The sequence below is a fragment of the Mytilus californianus genome, unplaced genomic scaffold (assembly GCF_021869535.1).
Source record: "Mytilus californianus isolate M0D057914Y unplaced genomic scaffold, xbMytCali1.0.p SCAF_15, whole genome shotgun sequence".
Classification (NCBI taxonomy): domain Eukaryota; kingdom Metazoa; phylum Mollusca; class Bivalvia; order Mytilida; family Mytilidae; genus Mytilus; species Mytilus californianus.
The window spans coordinates 19,832,392-19,857,425 of NW_026262637.1; the positions used below are offsets into that span (position 1 = coordinate 19,832,392).

General features: G+C 33.4%; 3 protein-coding genes across 3 annotated transcripts; 1 reads left to right on the top strand and 2 right to left on the bottom strand.

The window, feature by feature from the left end:
- Window positions 1-804: 804 nt before the first annotated feature.
- On the bottom strand, window positions 805-2,820 carry LOC127725619 (uncharacterized). Its single transcript, XM_052232710.1, has 4 exons — window positions 2,590-2,820; window positions 2,198-2,319; window positions 1,818-1,904; window positions 805-1,171 (listed from the first exon to the last, which is right to left on the bottom strand). The coding sequence occupies exons 2-4, from the start codon at window positions 2,312-2,314 to the stop codon at window positions 839-841; spliced, it is 537 nt and encodes a 178-aa protein (XP_052088670.1). The 5' UTR covers window positions 2,315-2,319; window positions 2,590-2,820; the 3' UTR covers window positions 805-838.
- Window positions 2,821-3,716: 896 nt separating this feature from the next.
- LOC127725606 (39S ribosomal protein L19, mitochondrial-like) lies at window positions 3,717-14,255 on the top strand. The gene is made up of 6 exons (XM_052232693.1): window positions 3,717-3,797; window positions 5,744-5,891; window positions 7,053-7,177; window positions 9,959-10,093; window positions 10,764-10,951; window positions 13,970-14,255. The coding sequence occupies exons 1-6, from the start codon at window positions 3,743-3,745 to the stop codon at window positions 14,216-14,218; spliced, it is 900 nt and encodes a 299-aa protein (XP_052088653.1). The 5' UTR covers window positions 3,717-3,742; the 3' UTR covers window positions 14,219-14,255.
- A 5,312-nt stretch (window positions 14,256-19,567) lies between these two features.
- Window positions 19,568-22,559, bottom strand: LOC127725593 (uncharacterized). Its single transcript, XM_052232679.1, has one exon. The coding sequence runs from the start codon at window positions 21,958-21,960 to the stop codon at window positions 19,714-19,716; it is 2,247 nt and encodes a 748-aa protein (XP_052088639.1). The 5' UTR covers window positions 21,961-22,559; the 3' UTR covers window positions 19,568-19,713.
- Between the last annotated feature and the right edge of the window lie 2,475 nt (window positions 22,560-25,034).

The window sequence follows — 25,034 nt, forward strand, 5'->3', positions numbered from 1 at the left end:
AGCCGTTTCCTATTGTGAACTTTTCATTTTTATGTACTCGGCGCAACTTCCAGCAACGCCGCCTTTATATGGTGTATATATATATGTAGGACTCAAATCTATGGTGGGTTCCAAATCTATGGCGGATTCCTAATCTATGGTAAATATGACGTCATGGCATCCCAAATCTATGGCAAAAAATTTACACTCCTAATCTATGGCAAGTTTTTTAAAATTTTCTAATTATGACGTCATGCCATCCCAAATCTATGGCAGATTTTTTACAACCCAAATCTATGGCAAATTTTGTAATTTCCAAATCTATGGCGGATTTTTGTTGATTTAAAATCTATGGCAAATGTCGTGCAAATGGAAAACAATGCAGTATATACGACCAATGACTTGTCTAAAACAAATGGAGATAAATGACAACGTAAGAGTGTGTATAAACACTAGTGAAATAAACATGTTATAGCTGACTATGCAGTATGGGCATTGCTCTTTGTTGAAGGCGGAACGGTGACCTATAGTTGTTAATGTCTGTGTTTGGTCTCTTGTGGTGATTTGTCTCATAGCAATCATACATGTCATACCACAACTTCTTTTGTATATTGTATAAATTATAAACCACATCATGACAGTAACCAAATTTATAAATGATCAATTTAAAAAGCTTAATAAAGACTTCATGATCTTGAAATGATGTGTCCCGTAAACATAAGCATTTTCTACTCTGTGCATGGTCATGTTTAACCGACACATTAACCAAATAGTAAGTCATTAAACAACAAGAAAGCAGTTTCTGTTTGTAAAAAAAATAAACACTTTGACTCTTCACATGCTATTTATTTTCTCCTTATCACATCTTTATAATTTGATGACGATTTAAATCAAATTTGTATCCTGTAATTTGATCTGTCACTTTATACACTTTTCCAGCAGTAGACGCTGAAATTGAGTCTATGACCCCTTTTCTGAAATATCCTGTACTGAAAACTGCGGTGCCTTTATTCATCGCAGGATTCGGTCTGTACATCACATTTTGTCCCTCTTCCGGATAGTAGGTAATGTCTTCCCTCAAACCATCGGAAAACTGCTCTAGTGGAAAAGCTGAAATTGTTTCCCGGTGAATTTGTTTATAAAAATCGGTGAGTCCAGTGTTAAATATCGGTAACTGTTTTTGATTTACATTCTACAAAAAAAAATAGTCTATAAGTATAAACAAAAAGTATATGTTGGCTGAGTGACATCAAATCTAAATTAATAATCGTACATCTAGATAGATATACGAAGATGTGGTATGAGTGCCAATGAGGCAACTCTCCATCCAAGTCACAATTTGTAAAATTAAACTATTATAGGTTACAGTACGGTTTTTCACACCGAACAGCAAGCTATAAAGGGCCCCAAAAATTACTAGTGCAAAACCATCAAACGGGAAAACCAACGCGGTTTACTTATTTTTAGGTTAAAAAAATCTATGCAAAGTATAGCAGTTTTAAAATAAAGTTGATATACTAGTAATAACCGTACAAAACAAACTAAAATTCAACTTTTACATTTTGCATTTGAATGGTTCAGCATTATTAAAAGTCTTATACATGTACATGTATACGTGCAGTCGCAACACTTTTAAAGATTTCTATCAAATGCATCAAATTTTATGTTATATAGGACAATATTTTAAAAAGTACATCATACAGTTACAAACCTATTCTATACAACAGTATGTAAACAAAATTATTACATATTACGCTTACATAACGAGCAACAAACTACTAAGGCACAAAGTTTAAAATATAGGACATTTAAAGACAAATCCCAACAAAATCACATACCTGTGGATGAACTGGTACATTTTCTTTATTTTGCTCGTTATAAAACTTTCTCTGATACATTTGTTTGTAGTATGGACTAACATTTTCCTACAAAAAAATAAACAGAATATTTCGTGTTATTTTGTGCACAATTTATCACTTAATATTTCACTGAACAAATAATACATTAATACACATGTAAAAATATTCGTCTAATCTGTAGGTTATACGGAAACTCATACAACAATAGGTTTTTCTATTTTAAAAAAAAAATATTTATGTATTGGTTAGGAACAAGTACGTACTCTTAAGATCTAATGTGTTGGTTTTCTTTCTTCTTCTTTTTTTGGCGTGTGTTGAAAATTATAAACAAAGTAATGCACAAGGCTTAACATACTTACTTGCAAAATAACAGTTTGTGAAAATGATGGTTCGGGCACTACAAAATCATTTTCCTGGGTACAATCTGGAGGTAAATTGCCATGTTCTTCATTTACGCCATGGTCTAGAATGTTCATCGCCTCTGCAAAATAAAAACAAAAACTAATTAATTAATTTACAGTTAAATATAGCTAAGCATATGTTAAATTTGCATTTATTTTTATCACATGTAAAACGAGTAATTGTATTCATTTTTAGAATTAAATTTATAATTTAAATTTGTGTACTTTTATTAGTTTTAAATAATGATTGATTGTTTGTTGGTTGCTTAACGTCCAGTGGCAAATATTTCATGCATGCTCAGGACGATAGCTTTAAGTAAAAAGTTCATGCATATGTGTTTAAATCTTACCATGTAAAGTGAGTTCCTCTTCATTATTATTTGTACTGGCGAATTGGTTTCCACCTGAAGACTCAGTTAAGGATGAGTGTAGCACATCAACAGATACTTCTGGGAGTTCTTCCTCTGTCTCATTTTCATCAACATCTAATTCGGCGTGCTCTAAAAAGTCTCGTTCTTCTTTAGTAAGAGAAGCATAAGGTACCTTTAAATACAAAGGTATGTTGAAAAGAAGATGCTCTTTTTATAATAAAAAATAATTTTCAATTGTTTGGTGTGAAAAAAACCGTTGTTTTGTTGGTTTGTCTTTATTTCCTGACATTCGGCAAGTTATAATTTTTAAATAAATCTATAATGTAAAAATCTATCTCAACCGCAAGTTAAAAAACAAATACTGATATGAATAATAACCCTAATCAATTTTTTCTTAAGACACGTCTCAGGATAGCTTATTTACACAGACTAGACTGCATATTCTTACAACTTAAGTCACTAGACGGCACATTGTCACGGTAAGAGACATAACATTGACACAGCCTACGGCTAAAAATAGTACATTTGCAAACTAAGGCGCTATAGTGCACATGACACATTCTATGGTACTTGAATGCACATTGACACAGCCAACAGCCCTAAAATGTTTAACATTATGTTTTGCAAGTAAACTATTGATCTGATTTCTTGTTTTGCAAGTAAACTATTGATCTGATTTCTTGAAATGATTTTACCCGTAAACATAAGCATTTTCTACTCTGTGCATGGTCATGTTTAACCGACACATTAACCAAATAGTAAGTCATTATATATTTAAAAAATAGCATTACTTTGGAACCCGCCATAGATTTGAGTCCTACATATATATCACCAAGTTGACACGATGTTCCATAACTTGCATTACCTAATCATGATTAATGATGACGCGAACAATGACGCTATTAGATCAAGACACGATGTTCCATAACTTGCGTTAACTATCAAGTTGACAGTCGTCCATTCGAAATTATTAGAGATACAATTTCCCATTAAATATTTTTAGGGAAATATGCGTGAATCTGAAAATACGTGCGAAATTAAACAGTTAAATCATAAATGTCCGGAAAGGACGGTGATGTTTTAGCTAGATCGAAAATTTCAAGCGTCTGTTTAACATTGAAACTCAAGCAACATGAATATAATCCAAAAACATATTTGTCGATGTCTTTTACAGAAATGCAACAGTGGTAAACACCTCAGAACATGGCTTATTTAATGCTGCATTTTTATCCATCCCATTGTCCGTAAAACGATTCAAATAAAACAATGGGAACGCAAAATTGTATACTATTTGTAACCATAGGCATAGAAGGAAATTATTCTAGGTACTTCGGCACCCGGTATTAAATAGTCAATTCGGCACCTTGTCGGCACCCGAGGTAGTTATTTCGGCACCCATGTTTAACATTATGTTTTGCAAGTAAACTATTGAATACCCTGTTTTTTGCCTTTTTTAAAAACATTTTCACTCGAGTTAGCATCGTTACGCATAACAGAAGTTCCAATACACCTTCTCGGTATTTGTCCACCATTACTGGACATCACAATGCAAAGGTTCCTATAAATCCTAAAAGAAAATATCTGACGCCACAATGGAACAGTGATTGTTGAATGACGTCAATAGTTTCAATATGTAAAATAAAGAAACGAAAACTACTCTTCCCATACCTCGAAGAAAAAGGGAAAAAACAAAGAAAGGTAAAAACAATACTAGGTTGCCGAATTGATTAACTAAAAAGTTAATGCCTAAGTCACTTTAGATAGGTGCAGATTTGACTAGATGCTGATTTGACCAGATGCTGATTTGACCAGGTGCCGATTTGACTTTTTCTATAGGTGCCATTTTGACTTGTACCCCATAGAAGTCCCCCAGAGAACTTATATTGTCTGCTATAAAATAATTTGTCGAATAAGTATATGACTCATTTTATCACGTTCATAAACAAAATAAATTCAAAATATTTGTCCTCATCAAATTATCATTTTTATGACCCGATGCAACAAAGTTGTTGGGGCCATATAGTTTTACCCCTTATCTGTCATTACGCCATTCCGCAACAAACAGTTAAACAGACTTTTTTTCTGAACGCTTTACATATTGATAATTGAGCTGATTTTTAGTATGTGAGTCTACTATGATGAGTGACAGATCGCGTTTACTTTTGGTTCAGCTCTGCTTGTTTTTGACAAAACTAAGGGCTTTTGACTTTGAACATTTCATGAAAATAGTAGTTGTATAGACTTTTTTTTTAAACACCTTCACATATTGAGCTGATTTTTAGTATGCGAGTCTACTATGATGAGTTGCAAATTAATTTTACGTTTGGTTCTTCTCTGCAGATTTTTGCCGAAACATTATAGGACTTTGGACTTTGTGAACATTTTGTGAAAATAACAGTTATACAGACTTTCATTCTCAAATTTCCACTCCTAAAAATGGTTTCAAGCCTTTTTTGCCAGCAGGGCCATCCGTGTCGTTCCGACTCATCTATTAAATAGGTTATATATAATTAGATATAAAAAATTGACAGGAAATTTATACTTTACAACATGTTGCAATACAGATTTGTATTGTGAGATCTCACTATACAAATCCTTGCAATACTTAAAAAATAGCATTACTTTTTTTTAGAAATTAAATCAATAAAATAATTTGGAGACAATCAATAATTTTATGAATTTTATAATGACATAATTTTGAAATAATCAGTTGTAACAGAAGTTAAAAGACTCCTATGTATGAGACCTGATTAGATTTATACATGTATTAGGTGCTTTACCCCCCAAAAAACACAAAAAAATATGCAATTTCTGAGATTATCATAAAAAATTAAACTGCAATACCAAAATGTGCTGATTAGACATTTTATTAATGATATCATCATCAGCAGAAATATTTCGGAACACGTTCTTGAAATCCTCAGGTAATTATTTTATTGTATTTTGAAGTTGTCTGGTAAATCTACCCTTTTAAAGCTTTTAAATTCAATATAGACAGTATTAATTTACATATATGCAATATATGGATCGTCATTTTTTAACATGATTTTTTTAAAATGACACATGCATGTCTTGCATTATCAAGTTCTAACAACCATATGTGAGGCATTACTTTTATTATCTTTTCTTTCAGGAAATGTTCCATTGTCATTTGTGCCTGCAAGACAAGCTACAGTGTTAAACTGGCTTTTAGATAAACATAGAAAATCACAGTTGTCACAACAACCTGAGAAAGAAGATGACATTGAACAAGAAACTATCATGGTTCCTAGGGATTACAAGTATTAAAGGATTTATTTAGCTAGTTTTCTTTAGTGAAGAGCTTTGTTTCTCTATGTATCCATGCCATAGCAAATTAATTTAAGATACCTCTTACTGAAAGTATCATGGTTTGTTGTTTATGCATACTTTAGCCATTAAATTTCATATGCCCATACTGCATGTTGAACTATGAGACATGCTGACTTAACAGTATCTTCTTTATAAAATAATTTGAATATTTGTTAAATCGAAAATTGGGTATAACCACTCAATTTACTCATTAAAAATGTAGTAAAAAATTGATATCCTGAAAATATATCTTTTATCTTCATTTCAGCAGAATTTTTTAAAAGCACCCATAACAATCTTTACACTGAGAAATGTCTAATATAGATAATTTTTACAGTATTTGAAAGTGAATGCATGCAATTGCATTTCTGTTGGGATAAAACTTATTTAATTTAAGTACCCAGATAGATATCTCATTCTTTAACATCATGAGATATTCTGATTGGCTAGACTTTTTTGCAAATTTTTAACATTACATAATATCCAAAATGACTGTTTATACAATCATCTTTCTGTTCAATAAATTTTACATTTTTTACGTTTTTGGTATATTTACAAGAAATGTAATGAATGTATGCATGCATATATATCTTATATTTTAGTAAACTATCAATATTAACTATACCTTGCAATCCATTTTCATACTACACAGTAATTTACAGTTTGCCAGAAAACATAGTTTACATGTAATTACATTTTTTTCTCAAACTACATATCCCTGCATCTTTGTATTTGGTCTATTGAGCTTAACAAAGATAAACTTCACTGTTTGACTGTTCAGATCGTTATGAATAAGAGATACTGTAGACAATAAAATGTTTAAATATACTTCAAAAAAGGGTACAAGAACACCAAAATTAAATTATTTTCATGAACTGCAATACATGCAAAAAATATATCTAAACCACTGCGTTAAGCGAAATTTAGTATTTTAATACATTTATTTTAATTAGTTTACTTAACAATGCTTAAGTATTATGATTAGTGGGTTTAATTTGTATTAAAAAGTTGAACAATTGAAAATATTGTCTGGTACTATACAGCGAAATTGTTTATTTAGCTTGGATAGTACATGTATCTGACAAGGTACAGTAATCATTATTTTTTTGTAGATATCTGTATCCAGAATTTTTACCGCCAACAAATTATCGGCATAGAGATAGAATACGAGAAAAATTAGAGAGGCAAGATATGTTTCAGAGAAGGACTGTGATGGAAGTTCCTGAATTTTATGTTGGTTTGTAGATTTAGCATTTGAAAAGAAAATCCAAGTTGTCTCTGACCTATTAGCGTTTTTATAAGCTTTGGCACTGTCCCAAGGTAGTTGGGCTTGAGTGCCCACAATTATGATTCACCCAGTCACATTTTATGTGCCTGTCCTAATTCAGGAGCCTGTAATTCATTGGTTGTTGTTGGTGGCTGTCTGTCATCTTGGTTTTTCGTTTATTCTTTTGTCATAAATCAGTCAGTTGTTTTTAAATGACCGCAAAAATGTTGTATAATGGTATGACTTCATCGTCATCTGAAGACATTTGGTTTCCACACAATAACTTGAGCATAAGTGTACTCTATGAAAATTTACCACAAGGTTCCATACCAATAAAGGAAGGTTGGGATTGAATTTGGGGGTTATTGTCCTAACTGTTTAGGAATTAGGGGCCAAAAACATGCATTTTTCTTGTTTCAGGACAATAACTTGTGTATAAGTGTATGGATCTCTATGAAATTGTACCACAAGGTTCCATTCCTCAAAAGGAAGGTTAGGATTGATTTTGGGGGTTATGGCCCAAACCGTTTAGGAATTATTTTTTAGGGGCCAAAAAACTAGGACATTCTGGTTTTGGACAATAACTTGAGTATAAGTCTATGGATCTTTATGAAATTGTCCCACAAGGTTCCAATCCAAAAAAGGAAGGTTGGGATTGATTTTGGGGGTTATAGCCATAACCGTTTAAAAAAAACGGGGTGCCAAAAACAATACTTTTCGAATACTTTGTATAAATTGCTTATTCCTTGACCAATTTCAATGGGGTTTAATTCAAAGTCATGAATTCTTGGGGTTTTTTAATATACTGAATCTAACTTTATATTTAGATATTGGATTTTTGTCCCCGTTTTTAAATTTGTCCACATTGAGGTCCAAAGGGTCCCAAATTAAACTTTGCTTGAGTTTATCAAATATTGAATTATTGGGGTCTTTGATATGCCAAATCTAACCATGCATTTAGATTTTTAATTTCGGGTCCAATTTTCAAATTGAAACACATTAAGGTCCAAAGGGTCAAAAATTAAACTGTTTTGGTTCTTTGATATGCTGAACCCAAATGTTTATTTAGATTTTTGATTTTGGGCCTGGTTTTCTAATTGGTGCACCTTAAGGTACAAAGGGTCCAAAATTAAAGTAAGTTTGATTTTAACAACAATTGAATTCTTGGGGTTCTTTGATATGCTGAATCTTTACATGTATTTAGATTTTTGATTTTAGGCCAAGTTTTCAAGTTAAAATCAGGGTGCAAAATTAAACTTTGTTTGATTTCAACAAAAATTGAATATATGGGGTTCTTTGATATGCTGAATCTAAACATGTTTTTTAATTTTGGGCTCTGTTATCAAATTGGACCACATTGAGGTCAAAAGAGTCCAAAATTAAAATTTCGTTTGATTTCATCAAAAATTGAATTTAGTGGTTCTTTGATATGCTGAATCTTGCCATGTAATGTATTTAGATTTTGGATGTTGGACCATAATAGGTAAAAGTTCAATTTCAAATTTTTGAGTTCTTAGACCACATTCATTCTGTGTCAGAAACCTATGCTGCATCAGATATTTAATCACAATCGAAATTCTGAGCTGTACCAAGCTTGAATGTAGTGTCCATACTTGCCCCAACTGTTCAGGGCTTGACCTCTGGGGTCCTATTAAGCTGCGCCCTGGGGAGTATTTTATTCTTATTTGAAATATTTCACATTTTGTTATGTTTGGGCTTTTATAGTGGCTGTATTGTTTGGGTTTTGCTCATTGTTGAAGGCCATACCTATAAATGGTTACAACATGTCATTTGGACTTGGGTAAATGTTTTATTGGCAATCTTACCAAATCTCCTTATTTTTATATTCAAATGTTGATTACTATTTTAACTCATAAGTAGTTTATAAAAATGATAAAAAAAAAACCAAACTGGAGTATGTATAATTTTGAAGTAATTGCATGGTTTAAAGATGTAGATAGCTCGAACACTGAACATTCAGGCCTTTAACTAATAAAAGTGATTTTTACACAGGGGTTGCTCACTCAGTGAAGCTATATTATAATGAAGACCCTTATGATAATAGAAAAAAATGCTACATTTCTTGCCCTTTCCATATTAAGCAACCTGTTATTCATACATTACTAACATATCAACTGTTTCTTGGGGAAATATGTCAATTGTGCCAAATCAGTGGTTTGGACATATAGACTACCCATGTCAATCCATCTGTCCTTTTAAAATCCAACAGTTGGCTGCCCATATTTCATGCTAGAAGATTTTGAGTTGTCTTTTTGTTTTTCACTGAATTGAGTTATCTACTTTTTTGTTTAAATGATGAGTTACAGATTAAGTTTGTGTTTAGCTTCAAATTACCTATTTTTCACAGTATTGTGTTAAACTTTTCCAGGCTTCTTTTAAGTATACCTGTAGATATTTTTCTGACTTTGGTTCATAAGTGTATAATGGCGAGTTACTGATTGAGTTTGTGTTTCATTGTGGTTGACCTAACTTTCTAAAAATTATAGATTTCTGTCATCTGCAGGCAGGGGCATACATATCAACCTGAAATGTTAAAATTTCTGCCAAAATGAGTGATTATTTTTCAGTATTTGCTATTTTTGAACATCACAAATAGCAAAGAAAAAGAATAGAACTAAAGTTTTAAAATGAAATTGACTATAGCGGATTATTCAATACATTTCCAAGTTTACAAAATAGTATATATGTATTTAAAATAAGGTTGTTTTATTTAATTAATTTGATTTTTAGGTAGTATTCTAGCAGTTAATGTAGCAGATATATATGCACCAAGCAAAAATACAAGATTTGTAGGCCTTTGTATAAGTAGAGAAAATGATGGGCTACGAACAAACTTCATCCTGAGAAACCATATTGATGGAAATGGTAAGAAAATTAATTCTTTGAATGTTGCATCAGCAGTTGATATTTATGTCGAGACAACTCACTAAAACTGTCAACATGAAGTGGTCAAATTTATGGTTTTAAAATTTTCAGAATCATATATTTCTTTAGAAACATATGTATATGATGAAATTTCAGTAAACATGTAATTGTAAATTCCTTTTGGAAAATATGATGTTTTCAACCATTGTCTAACATGGCCATTGCTACTAAAATATAACAGTTTGGTTAACACCAATATGAAATCTTTTTGAGAAGTTGCAATTCATGTTGGAATCAAATGGTACTGACTTTGTTTTGTTTGTGCTCTCTTCCATGATTATTTCACTTTTTATCAAATACTGTGAAACCACTCTTACCAGAACCCCTTTATGACAGAAGATTTTGTTCAGTTGATACAGGTATCTATTTATACAAGTACACAAAATGTTGATGTTGATATAAATACTTAGGAGCAAATCTGATTGATGTTTTAGACAATAAATTTGATTTTGAAACAGTTTGCATGGGAGAAAACAATGTTTGTTAAAAGACAATAATGTGAAGCTTTCTTCTCTAATTTTCTAAGCACTGAACACTTTTATCTGGTTTAACCTCTTCTTTGCGTTTTATGATTAGAATTCTTGTTAAAATAAAGGATTTTTCTTTTCAGGTATAGAAATAAAATATGACATGTACAGTCCCTTACTGCAGAGTATAGAAGTATTAAAACTTGAGAAGAGATTAGATGATGAGTTATTTTACCTCAGAGATTGTCCCCCAGAATACAGCACGGTAGACTTTGATATGGAACCTATTCATCTGCCTACAGGAAGTGCTGTTCCACTAAATACTATTAAGGTTAGTTGTTTTAGGTACTAGTTACATCTTGAGGAAGAGTTTAGATCATGATGTACATAGTGAATATATATTTTCTTCTCATATTCTATTATACACTTTAATTGACGTCTTATAAGAAATCTAAAATCTGGATCTGCAGTTTGCATCATCAAATCGAATTGTTCACTAAGTTAGACATTATAAATTTATAACCAAAATTCTCTGAGAGATCTTCTGTCAGGTTATATATGTAAAGGAATAAAGCATTCACTCATACATATAGAATAACCATACATTGTCTTTACATGGACAAGGCTTAGAGATATGCGGCTTTCCAAGCAGTTCTGTCCTGATTTGTGACAAGTACAAATGAATTATCTATCTAAGACAATGTATGGCTATTCACATAATGCTGCAATGATCAAAACAAAATCGACCGCCTCAGTGGTCTTGTGGAAGAGTGCTGACCTCAAGTTTAGGCGGTCAGATGTTCAATCCCCATGTGGGTCAAACCAAAGACTTGTCATTGGCATTTGCTGCTTCTCTACTAAGCTCACAGCATTTAGGAGTAAAAGCTAAGACGGATAAGCTCGTAGTTAGAATAATGTGTTTGGGTAGGATGGTATTTCTTCCTGCAGCCTTGTACCTTGTGAATAAGAATAATGTGTTTGGGTAGAGTGGTATTTCTTCCTGCAGCCTTGTACCTTGTGAATTAGAATAATGTGTTTGGGTAGGATGGTAGTTCTTCCTGCTGACTTGTACCTTGTGAATTAGAACAATGTGTTTGGGTAGGATGGTAGTTCTTCCTGCAGCCTTGTACCTTGTGAATTAGAATAATGTGGTTGGGTAGGGTGGTATTTCTTCCTGCTGACTTGTACCTTGTGAATTAGAATAATGTGTTTGGGTAGGATGATATTTCTACCTGCAGCCTTGTACCTTGTGAATTAGAATAATATGTTTGGGTAGAGTGGTATTTTTCTTGCAGCCTTGTACCTTTTGAATTAGAACAACGTGTTTGGGTACGATGGTATTTCTTCCTGCAGCCTTGTACCTTGTGAATTAGAATAATGTGGTTGGGTAGGGTGGTATTTCTTCCTGCTGACTTGTACCTTGTGAATTAGAATAATGTGTTTGGGTAGGATGGTATTTCTACCTGCAGCCTTGTACCTTGTGAATTAGAATAATATGTTTGGGTAGAGTGGTATTTTTCTTGCAGCCTTGTACCTTGTGAATTAGAATAATGTGTTTGGGTAGAGTGGTATTTCTTCTTTTAGCCTTGTACCTTGTGAATTAGAATAATGTGTTTGGTTAGAGTGGTATTTCTTTCTGCAGCCTTGTACCTTGTGAATTAGAATAATGTGTTTGGGTAGAGTGGTATTTCTTCCTGTCGACTTGTACCTTGTGAATTACAAAAATGTGTTTGGATAGGGTGGTATTTCTTCCTTCTGCCTTGTACCTTGTGAATTAGAATAATGTGTTTGGGTAGAGTGGTATTTCTTCCTGTCGACTTGTACCTTGTGAATTACAATAATGTGTTTGGATAGGGTGGTATTTCTTCCTTCTGCCTTGTACCTTGTGAATTAGAACAATGTGTTTGGGTAGGGTGGTATTTCTTCCTGCGGACTGTTAACTTGTGAACTAATGAATAAAGAATCTGACTCAGAGTGCCAGACTAGTACAAAGCAGGGTACGTGTTCACATCACAATCACAGGTGCTTGTCCTAAATATGCATTGAATTTGCCACTTGATGTTAAACAGCCATTTTTGTCGAGCCTGCGACTTTTGTCGCAGAAAGCTCGACATAGGGATAGCGATCCGGCGGCGGCGGCTACAGCGGCGGCGGCGGCGGCGTTAGCTAACTTCTTAAAAGCTTTATATTTTAGAAGATGGAAGACCTGGATGCTTCATACTTTGTATATGGATGCCTCATGTTACGAAGTTTCAGTCAGTCACATGTCCAATGTCCTTGACCTCATTTTCATGGTTCAGTGACTACTTGAAAAAAAAGTTCAGATTTTTTGTAATGTTAAATTCTCTCTTATTATAAGTAATAGGATAACTATATTTGGTATGTGCGTACCTTGCAAGGTCCTCATGCCCGTCAAACAGTTTTCACTTGACCTCGACCTCATTTCATGGATCAGTGAACAAGGTTAAGTTTTCGTGGTCAAGTCCATATCTCAGATACTATAAGCAATAGGTCTAGTATATTCGGTGTATGGAAGGACTGTAAGGTGTACATGTCCAACTGGCAGGTGTCATCTGACCTTGACCTCATTTTCATGGTTCAGTGGTTATAGTTAAGTTTTTGTGTTTTGGTCTGTTTTTCTTATACTGTATGCAATAGGTCTACTATATTTGGTGTATGGAATGATTGTAAGGTGTACATGTCTAGCTGGCAGGTGTCATCTTACCTTGACCTCATTTTCATGGTTCAGTGGTCAAAGTTAAGTTTTTGAGTTTTGGTCTTTTTTTCTAATACTATATGCAATAGTCCAACTATATTTGGTGTATGGAAATATTTTATGATCTATATGTCAGTCACGCAGGTTTTATTTGACCTTGACCTCATTTTCAAGGTTCATTGCTCAGTGTTAAGTTTTTGTGTTTTCGTCTGTTTTTCTTAAACTATAAGCAATAGGTCAACTATATTTGTTGTATGGAAGAATTGTTAGCTGTACATGCCTGCCTAGCATGGTTCATCTGACCTTGACCTCATTTTCATGGTTCATTGGTCAATGTTTAGTTTACTTGGTTAATGTTAAGTTTATGTGACAGTTGTAATAAAGCTTTATATTTAGGACTATCAACATAATATCAATGATTAGTAAAGAAGGCGAGACATTTCAGCGTGTGCACTCTTGTTAATCATTATTATCATCAACATCATCATCAAAACTAAATACATTTCGAGAAAATATTGAATTTTGGAAACAAGGCTAGCCATGAATTATGTTAATATTATTTAGATGCTTAAGAAATACCTATCATAATTGCTAGTTGTTCAACACTGGTTTAATGAATCCTCAATTTTTCAGGTGCCCCTTGGACCAAGACCATGGGATAAAAAATGGGATATAAAAAATTTTAAAGGACTTCAGCCATCAAACAGAGTATTGCGTAAAAGGGCAGCCATTAGGTTAGAAAGAAGTGCTAAACCTTGGGAGGAACATGACTTGATGAAACAATATCGTGAATCTGTAAACGATGATGATGTAGAGACAGCCTTAAAAGAAGTAGTTCTTAAAACAAAGAAGAAAAACACAAAATCACAAAGAAGGCAATGAACCATTAAAACAAATATTACAACGTTCCTTGGTCAAATGTTGGTTGTCTTTTTTTAAACCCTGACTGCCTGAAAGGGGGAGTGTAAGCTGGTGCCATCACACATTAAATTTTCATGTTCACCCTCACTGAAGAATATACACATTAGATTTAACTAAACTTGACATGAATAATGTGTGGAGGGTCTGTTATTAAAATCACACATTTGTTTGGTCTTAAAACTGACAGGCTCCGTGTTGAAGACCGTACTGTGACCTATAATGGTTTACTTTTATAAATTTTGACTTGGATGGAGAGTTGTCTCATTGGCACTCATACCACATCTTCTTATATCTATAAAGCTACAAATGTAGAGAAGAGAAGACATAGATACCACCTGATCAAGACAGGCGCTGATGCTCATTGTTAAACAAATGATATCTTATCAAAAATATAAATTTCTTAAGAACAATGGCCTTCTAGTTCACTTTACCAAAGGTTGAATATGGTTGTCACTTTTGAATTTCATCTCATCTGAAACTCTTCGTTAAAGTCATTTGAAACTCTGGAATGATAAATAGCCTCAAAAAGATTCCTCATTTTGTGTTGATCACACATTGCGACAATGGTACCACATAATCTGATAGGAAGTTGCATTATCATCATCTTCTCTGAAATGTTTTGACCAATCTGAACCAATTTCGACAAAAGTATGGAAAGTCCTATGTACAAATTTCTCATTATTGGATCTGATCACATGGTTTTTGTCGAGCCTGCGACTTTTGTTGCAGAAAGCTCGACATAGGGATAGTGATCCGGGGGCGGCTATGGCGGCGGTGTTAGCTAACTTCTTAAAAGCTTTATATTTAAGAAGCTAGAAGACCTGGATGCTTCATACTTTGTATATTGATGCCTTATGTTACGAAGTTTCCGTCTCTGTCATATGTCCATTGTCCTTGACCTCATTTTCATGGTTCAGTGACTACTTGAAAAAAAAGGCAACATTTTTTGTAATGTTAATTTCTTTCTTGTTATGAGTAATAGGATAACTATATTTAGTATGTGCGTACCTTGCAAGGTTCTCATGCCCGTCAGACAATTTTCATTTGACCTCTACCTCATTTCATGGATCAGTGAACAAGGTTAAGTTTTCGTGGTCAAGTCCATATATCAGATTCTATAAGCAGTAGGTCTACTATATTTGGTAAATGGAATGATTGTGAGGTGTACATGTCCAACTGGTAGGTGTCATCTGACCTTGACCTCATTTTCATGGTTCAGTGGTCAAAGTTAAGTTTTTGAGTGTTGGTCTTTTTTTCTAATACTATAGGCAATAGGTCAACTATATTTGGTGTATGGAAATATTTTATGATGTACATGTCAGTCTCACATGTTTTATTTGACCTTGACCTCATTTTCACGGTTCATTTCTCAGTGTTAAGTTTTTGTGTTTTGGTCTGTTTTTCTTCAACTATAAGCAATAGATCAACTATATTTGTTGTATGGAAGGATTGTAAGGTGTATATGTCTGTCTGGCAGGTATCATCTGACCTTGACCTCATTTTCATTGTTCATTGGTCAATGTTAAGTTTTCATGGTTAAGTTTGTTTCTTAGATACTATAAGCAATAGGTCAAATATATTTAATGCATACATTGATTGTAAGGTGTACATGTCTGTCTGGCATGGTTCATCTGACCTTGACCTCATTTTCATGGTTCATTGGTCAATGTTAAGTTTTCTTGGTTAAGACTGTTTCTTAGAAACTATAAGCAATAGGTCAACTATGTTTGGTTTATTGAATGATTGTAAAGTGTACATGTATTTTATCGTTTGGTTTATCTGACCTTGACCTCATTTTCTTGGAGCATGTTTAGTTTATGTGTTACTTGTAGTAAAGCTTTATATTTAGGACTATCAACATAAAATCAATGGTTAGTAAAGAAGGCGAGACATTTCAGCGTGTGCACTCTTGTTGTAGTAGGTCTGTTTCTCAGTAAATATACATGACATGTCAGCAATATTTAGTATTGTTCAATCCTTGTTAGAATATATCTTAATCTTATATTCATATCCTTTGGTCGGAATCACTTTTTCTCTGGAATAGGACATGATATGTTAACATTTAAGAGATGCATTTATTATCAGGAGAACATGTGCATCTAACTGCTATTTCCAAATGTTGCTATTTCTAAAGGTTAGTAACAGCTGTAAGTGTCTGTCAAATGTTTTCATTTTTTGTTATTTTATATGTAATAGGTTTGCTATTTCAATGATGTATGCCCTTCATTTGTTCTTTTATTCATATCTGAAATTGGGCAAAATTCTAAAAGGTGAAGTCAAAGTATACACCAATTATCTGATGCTGTATTATGGGAAGCATAATTATCTAATCCTACAATATGTATGGAGTGCACACCAATTACCAGATTAAAACATGACCACCTGTATTTAAGACTCTCTGTTTATAGCAACCATAAAGTTGTTTGAAAGGTTCCATTAGAATGACTTGTTTATAGTTATCACTTCTATATATATAAAAAGACATCCTGTCCAAAGCAATCATGATTTGCCATTCCCCAGTATTAATGAGTGTAAATAATTGTAGGACTGGGCATGTCGAAATAGAAATGTGTGGAACTAACTGGGCATGCATGATTCTGCATGTTTTATTTGTGCTGAAAGCCATTAGCAAAATGCTGCATAATTTTATAACATCATTTATAGAAGTTTAATGCTTTAAATTCAAGTGCTCAGGTTTTCAATTAATTGCATAATTCCCCACAAGTTTATTTTATAAATATCCTCCGTATAAAGATCAGGCATCTCAAAGGCGACTACCAAAATGAATATATTTGTATCTGAATGACAAAACAATTTTTTCCCTTCCATATAGTTGAAATTAAGGATGCCCCTCTTATACATAAAATTGAGAATGGAAACAGGGAATGTGTCAAAGAGACAACAACCCGACCAAAGAGCAGAAAACAGCCCAAGTCCACCATTGGGTCTGTATGGAATAAATACTCAAAATTAACCATTATCTGACAGAATTGCAGTTTTCTGCTATTTTTGAGTTTCTAAAAATATTCTGTCTTATTTCAAAACAGATCACCAAATTATAAACACCTGAAGATCACACTTTGATCCTGGGAATTTAAGTTAATATTTGAAAATGGCTCCGTTGTAACATAGATTTAGGGCCAATTGGTTCTACTGCAAAATTAATTATTATAAACTTGTTGTAAACAATAAATCAAATACTGAATTATATTCCTTCAAATGTTTTATCATGTTTTCTTTTACAATTCCAATTATTTTTACTTGAAAACCAAAATCTGAAAGTTTAATGTTTGATGTTATAATTATTGGTATAGATGATTTACAATACCATATTAAAAGAAGGAGATTTGACTTGATTGTCAATATTTATTTGATTGATTAATTGTCACTTGCTTTACGTTCAGTGGAAAATATTTCATGCATGTTCAGAAGACATGTTTATTTGAACGATTGTTGTCATAGGAGCGAAATTGGTTACCCTTTCCCAGCACTTGGGTTCATCATTTTGGCAGGGTTCCTGATACTTATTTTTTTATTTTCTGTGTAGTGTTCGTGACTTTTTTCTTGTCAACTTTTTTTGGTCATTGTGTTCTGTGCCCATCTTTAAACTTCTGATTTATTTCCCCATTGGTATTTTTTCACTTTGTTCACAGATTTTTTCGTTTAACTATTTTGAAGTACAATGTATTTTAAAGTTTACTTAGATTGATCTTAGACATGTTGGTTAACGTCCAGTTTCGAGTATAACTGTTTAATTAACCCCCCCCCCCCCAAATTCTTTATGTGCCTGTCCCAAGTCAGGTGGTTGTCATTGGTTCATGCCTGTCATATTTGTTTTTCGTAAATTGTTTTGTTATAAGTTTATAGGCCGTTAGTTTTCTCGATTGAATTGTTTCATATTTTTCATGGGGGGGCCTTTTATAGCCGACTATACGGTATGGGTTTTTTCTCATTGTTGAAGGCCGTACGGTTGCCTATAATTGCTCACATCCACTTTATTTGAACTTTGATGTCTCATTGGCAATCATACTACATCTTATTTTTTTTTGAGCATATAAAATCATTTTAAGCCATAGGCATACAGAAAAGGACATATCTACATTTAAACAAAGATGAAAGTTAAAGCTGCTACCTGAGACTACTATAACACAGCTGCTACTGAACACCACAAATGTATTGGCTCCTTATATTACACAAAAATCATTAAAAAATCTTGTCTCAATCCAGCTTTTGTTCAACTCCAAATGGTTCTCTTCTGACTACTGCTAAAATTGTAAAGAAACTAACAAAGATCATATACTGTGATGAAGATTATACTAGAGGTATAATTATTATTAATGTCTGATGTGTTAAATTAATTCGGAAGTGTTGGATATGGTATGTCCCTTTTGGGAGTCAGTTTGTCCAAGTTCACAGTTATGATAGTTCTGCTCTGTAGACTATCACAACATTTTGAGCCTTTTGCTTCTTACTTAAATAATCTTTTGGCGAATCTGGGTGTAGCTTTATCTGTTGTAGTGGTAAACATACTATTTGAACAAGCAGAGAAATGATAGGTTTTCACATGAATGTGTAACATTTATATTCATTTCCTATTCGGACCTCATTATTAGAACCTCCAATATTGTTTTCATACCAAGATTTTTTAAAAGCTCGACCTTTCCTATTATTAATTTCCATTCTTTTATGATGATCTAGTTAGCTCATTATTATGCATTGTGTATTCAGCATTTATTTAGTTCGATATATATGCCAGTTTTGCAGTGACATATATGATTAATATGAGCGTAAATAAAGACAATTGTAGTATACCGCTGTTCAATATTTTCATTCCTTAAACTTTTACAACCGGGGTGTTGGTCAAAGCTTGAACTTTTTTTTCATTACTATATGTATTAACTGTGTGACATATTGTATGGACACCTGTTTATTCTTGAAGACTGTATGTTGACCACTAGATTTATGTTGTTGGGTTTCTATCTCAATTATGTACATCCAACATATCTACAATACCTACTTTTTATTGCTACTAATGATAATAAGGAAATCTTTGGTGCGACTTTTGTTGTATTGTACAGCATAACAATTACGATTTTATAACGAATTGCATCAAGGCTTCTCTAACGTTGAACACTCGTACAACACGATTCACTAAAATGCATGACTAGCAACCTAATAATTTGCAACCCATGACATACAGCTATACGTATTTGAAAAAAAAATATGCGAGAATTGATATCTATACTTTTGACAAGGAAGTCTTAAAAATTACCAACATGAATGGCCATAATTCCAATGAAAAACAAAATATACGTATATAAATTTTATGTAATATAATAAGCTAAATGATACCGATCTAATCAATAAATGCTACAGAGAAGTTTTACTTGTAAGCTTCTACTTCTCAATACCTTTAACTTTTATTAAGTTTCATATCTAAAGTTCCTTAAGTCTCTTTAAGTTGTATCCCCCTCGTAACTCATTTCTGATGAAGAACACGATGACGAAACATATCGACCAAACAATACATCAGTATTTATATCTCTGTAATCTTCTTCCTCTCCGAGGATTTGTAATATTTCTTTGGCAAAGGTACACCGAAGCGTGTTTTTATAAAGATGGTTTGCAGAACGTGCTAGGTAAACTTCTGAGTTGAAAGTGAACACATTTTGCCAAGGAAATACAAAGGAAGGTAACGTTCCTTTACGAGAAAATTCAAGTAGTTTATGGAAAATTCTCAATACGAATTCATGTACGTTTTGTTTGTAATTCAAGCTGCTGTCAGTTTGAAACATTTGATTGTCTTGGCAGTTAAGGGTATTTACAACGTGAAACAGACAATTCTTCAACATATAGCTTGTCAGGACATCTTTTGCTTCTATATTTTCTCGCGTTAGTCGCAAAGAAGGACAAATCCTATTACTACAAAGGATTTTAGAGATGATGTACGCATCATTAGCGAGCTTTGGAAGATTTAGCATTTGACTCTTCTCTGCACATAGAGCTGAGATACGCTGTTTAGAGTGAGGCTGATATTCTTCAACTAAAGCTGTTTGCAGCATCAGTAACGCCCCTTCCCTCTTAATAGTTTTAACGTCACAAGACAGCAGGTCCAGTTTACAGTTGTCTGGCCACCAGCCTTTAATCTGACAGGCTGGGACTAAATCTATGTCTATCTTCATATCTTTGTACATACAACCAACCCATCGAATTGTAAAATTACACGTTGGACACTCTCCACTTTTATAATGATCCCGAAGAAATGAAATATTCGGATGATTAAAGATGTCCCGTTTCGTAAACAAGTCTGCGGGAACAGCCTGGATTTCTGACCGAATCTTAAATGTGTCTAGATATCCGTCCCTATCGAAAAATCCCTTGTGTTTCCCGTTTCTGAATTCATCCTTCACCTTCATATAAGCATATCCAACATCACACACAGATTTCTGCTCATCTATATAACAGATATCCCCAAATTTATCCAATATAAAAATGAAATCAAACTCGTCTGGTAACCCCACTCTAGTGTTTTCTCCTACACTCCCAGAATCCATCAAGATAGATGACAACATCTCGTTACTCTCTTTGATTTTCTCACAAATATCTGTTACTAGGTCAGTGACCACCTCTTTTACTAATTTGGCTTCCTCCTCGAACACCACTTGTCCAAAACTAGGAAGGAGTAGAAGTTCCGATACTGGGTATTCACAAAGGGTGTGAAAGCGATGGCAAATACTGCTGATGCGTGTTGACTTGTCTTCGAGATCAGAAAATTCAATTGATTCTTTTTTCAAAACAAATTGTTTTCCGTTACAGTGGCCATTATGGCCACACTTGCACAGTCTGTCAAATATATCATGTCCACGTTGATAAGCAACAAGACAAGGAAGTTGTCCAAGATTATCGGCCACAACGTTAACACCATAGGCGGTTACAATATCTAAGACATCTGCATTCACTCCGTACCAAGCAATATAATGCAGTATATTACTACCATGAATGTCAATGGCATTCACAGCGGCTCCTCTGTATAACAGAACGTTAACGAGATCAATGTTTTCTCTTGACTTTCGTATTGAAACAAGCAGAGGGGTCTGTTTTAAATTATTTGGCAAATTTATTTCGGCTCCCATGTCCAGTAATGCGTTCACTGATTCCACGTGGTTAGCAAGAAATAACGGGGACTCTCCTTCTTTGTTTTTGGTGTTAACATCTGCTCCTTTTCTGACAAGAATTTTGATGCTTTCTTGCAGTTTATTTCTCTCTTCTTCACCAATAATCTGATTATCATCTTCAAAAGTATCGATTTTTTTCCGAAACAAACAATGAAGAGGGGTTTCTCCATGAATATTGCAAAAATTAACATTAGCACCAGCCTCTACAAATTTTTCCAAAGTTGTTTCATTGACATCATTTATCCATTCTCTTATAAACATATGGAAGGGCGAATTCATCTTATTATTCTGACAATTGAGAAGTTTTTCTAAAGTTTGCTTAGAAATAGCAGGAATCTCGCCACTTAATAGACGTCTGTCCAGGTCCGTACCTCCATGTGTGCTGTACTGATATAAATACACATGCAGGAACGTTTCCCCTCTATAATTTACTAGAAAAGGATCAATATCTTTGAAGTTTGTTAGTAGAGCATCCAAATGCTTGGTAGAAAGGTCGATTTGCTGCAACATGAAGCGGAGTTTTTCCATCGTTGTCTTGACAGTTAAGATCAAAGTTGAAATCCTCTAAATCGTTCAAAATCCTTTCCCAGAAACTATCAATACAACATTCACATTTTGTCTGATCTTGAACTTCATACGTTTTTATAAAACCCCACGTATTGTCCAGCAGACGGTGTAGCAATTTACAGCCATTTATATCGGTAAAATCAAAATGCTTTTCCAACTTTAGTTAATTGACCCCGGTCTGCCATGATTCATGATTCAAACATTCTAACGGTGTTTGGTGACGATTGTTGTCAACATTCACATGTGCACCTTTTTCTAACAATGCCCGAATAATGGCTACATCGGCATCAGTGGCTATTGCACGGTGAAGTAGCGTATCTCCGTTTTGATTTTGCTCATTTATGTCGGAATTACACTTGTAGATTTATTCGACTAATTCTTGTGACTCCAAACTATTTTCTATTCCCTGTAATATTTCATGAACTTGTACCATTATTCACCTTTTCATACTACTGGATAATCAGTTCGATTTTATAGCTTCACTCTTCGTTCATTGTGTGACACGTCAGTAAATTCCTTCGAATGAAACAGTAGTTACAGCTACATGCATGTTTACACAATACACACCATAAACCAATAGATTATAATATAACGAACGATACACAAGTGATAAATGCAGGAAGTATTACTGCAGACATAATAGAATAAAACAAAACAATATTTTTAAATATACTTCTATATATAGATGACAGTTTCTTGGGGGAAGGTGTGCTTAACGTGTTAGCTCTTGGTGATATTGGACATAAATTAATCAACAATCAATAGTGTTAAAATTTTCATATAATCTTTTATTGTGTGCGTTATTACTATTATCTATACAATCGTGCACTTACTGTGTCAATAAGGGATACTTACAATCCTATTATATAGACTTTAATTCCACTTCATTGATATTATGAAAATGTTTATAAGAATTTGTATAAATATATATTTTTTTTATTGTAATTGTCACTTGAAAGGTGATAGGTAGTAATTTATAAATTGCAAAAAAAAAAAATGTCCAAACTAAGCTTTCATACATTTTTTCTTATAAAAAATCTTGTAAATTCATAAAAAAGACATCAGTTTAAATTAAACCATGTGATATTTAGTAAAATATATCTGAAATTACAATACATTGTTAATAAGTTTCCATGGAAAAGATAATCGAAAATCATTGATCGTTTGAAAAATTGCTCTTATCTCCCTTTAAAACTTCAAGAGAACATATTTAAGCCTAAAGTACATTTCACAAAGTATTTGAGAGATTAATGAAAAGAACACTTTGAAGCATGCGTAGAGAAACACCAATTTAGAAGAAATAATTCAAAACTCTAAATTTGGACATTTTTTAGCAGTTCAAAATTTACTACCTATCACCTTTCGAATTGCAACTACAATAAAAGAATTTATAGAAATTCTTACCACCATTTTCATAAGATCAATGAAGTGGAATCGAAGTCCAATAGGTTTGTAAGTATGCTTTATTTTATCACCCTGCACTTTCATGACTTGACTGTGGTTTTCTACAGTAGTTTGTTAGAATTTCTGACCAGTTGAACAGTTTGGTTTGATAAAACAAATAGCAATTTGGTCAGAATTTTGAATAAACTGCAATAGGTGGAGAGAAACACTTACAGTCAAGTGACAGTAAGATATAAAAAAAAATTAAAATCAAAAGGCCAAATTTAGTACGAAGTTGAAGAGTACTGAAGACCCAACATAACGAAAGATTTTTCAAATACACTAAGGTTATCTATTCCCGGGGCAGAACATCCATAGTATTTAATGTTTAAACAATTAAAAGGTTTGTAAACAGTTAATTTATAAATATGATAATTTAATGATACTGCACGATCATCTGTGGTCCATTACCTGGCTTTAGAGATAGTCTTAGTTTTATATGGCAATCGGAGTTATTGGGATTTATTGTTCTCGTATTTGATATGGCCTTTCACCCGTTTTAATTTGAGCACCTTTGGTGAGTCTTGTGTACACGAAATTTGCGTCTGGCGTATCAAAGTATAAGCCTGGTATTTTCCAATGATTTTTTACAATCCCAGGGTAATTGCCACTGCTGGTTCACGTTTTGAACCCGAGGGTATCACCAGCCCAGTAGTCTGAACTTTTGTGTTGACATGAATCATCATTGATACGATCATTTAATTTTTCTGTAAATTTACTGTTTACAAAATGTTGAATTATTCGAAATATTTAGGTTTTTCTACTTCCAGTTCATAGACAGCCTTAGCCGTATTTGGCTCAACTTTTCATAACAATTTTTTTTGTTTCAGTGCTCTTCAACTTCGTATTTAACTTTCAACTGTTTGTATTTGAATGCCATAGATGAGTCATTTACAGAAGAAACTTAAGTCTGGCGCACCAAGTTATAATGCTGGTACCTGTGATGAGTCATGTACAGAAGAAACCTAAGTCTGGCGCATCAAGTTATAATGCTGGTACCTTTGATGAGTCCTGTATAGAAGAAACCTAAGTCTGGCGCACCAAGTTATAATGCTGGTACCTGTGATGAGTCCTGTATAGAAGAAACCTAAGTCTGGCGCACCAAGTTATAATGCTGGTACCTGTGATGAGTCCTGTATAGAAGAAACCCAAGTCTGGCGCACCAAGTTATAAGCCTTGTACCTTTGACGAGTAATTACAACCACTGTGTCTGTGTTGACTTGAAATATCATTTATACGTTTGTTTTTACTGTAAACTTAATATTATAAAATGTTGTACATGTATTATTCGAAACTACATAAGAGGCATAGATAGTCTTAGACGAATTTGACACACCTTTCGGAACTATAGGTTTCCAATGCTCTTCAACTTCGTATTTTACTTGGCTTTAAACTGTTTAGATCCGAGAGCCCTGATGAGTCTTATGAAGACGAAACGAACCTGGTATCTTTGATAAGTTTTTATTGTGGACCGAGCTACTAGAAAATAAGTAAAATCCTCTCCGAAAACCCTCAATGACCATTAACTTAAAACGAAAAACAATAACCAGAAAACAGAGACCACTTACCTAAACTTACCTGAACCGCTATTG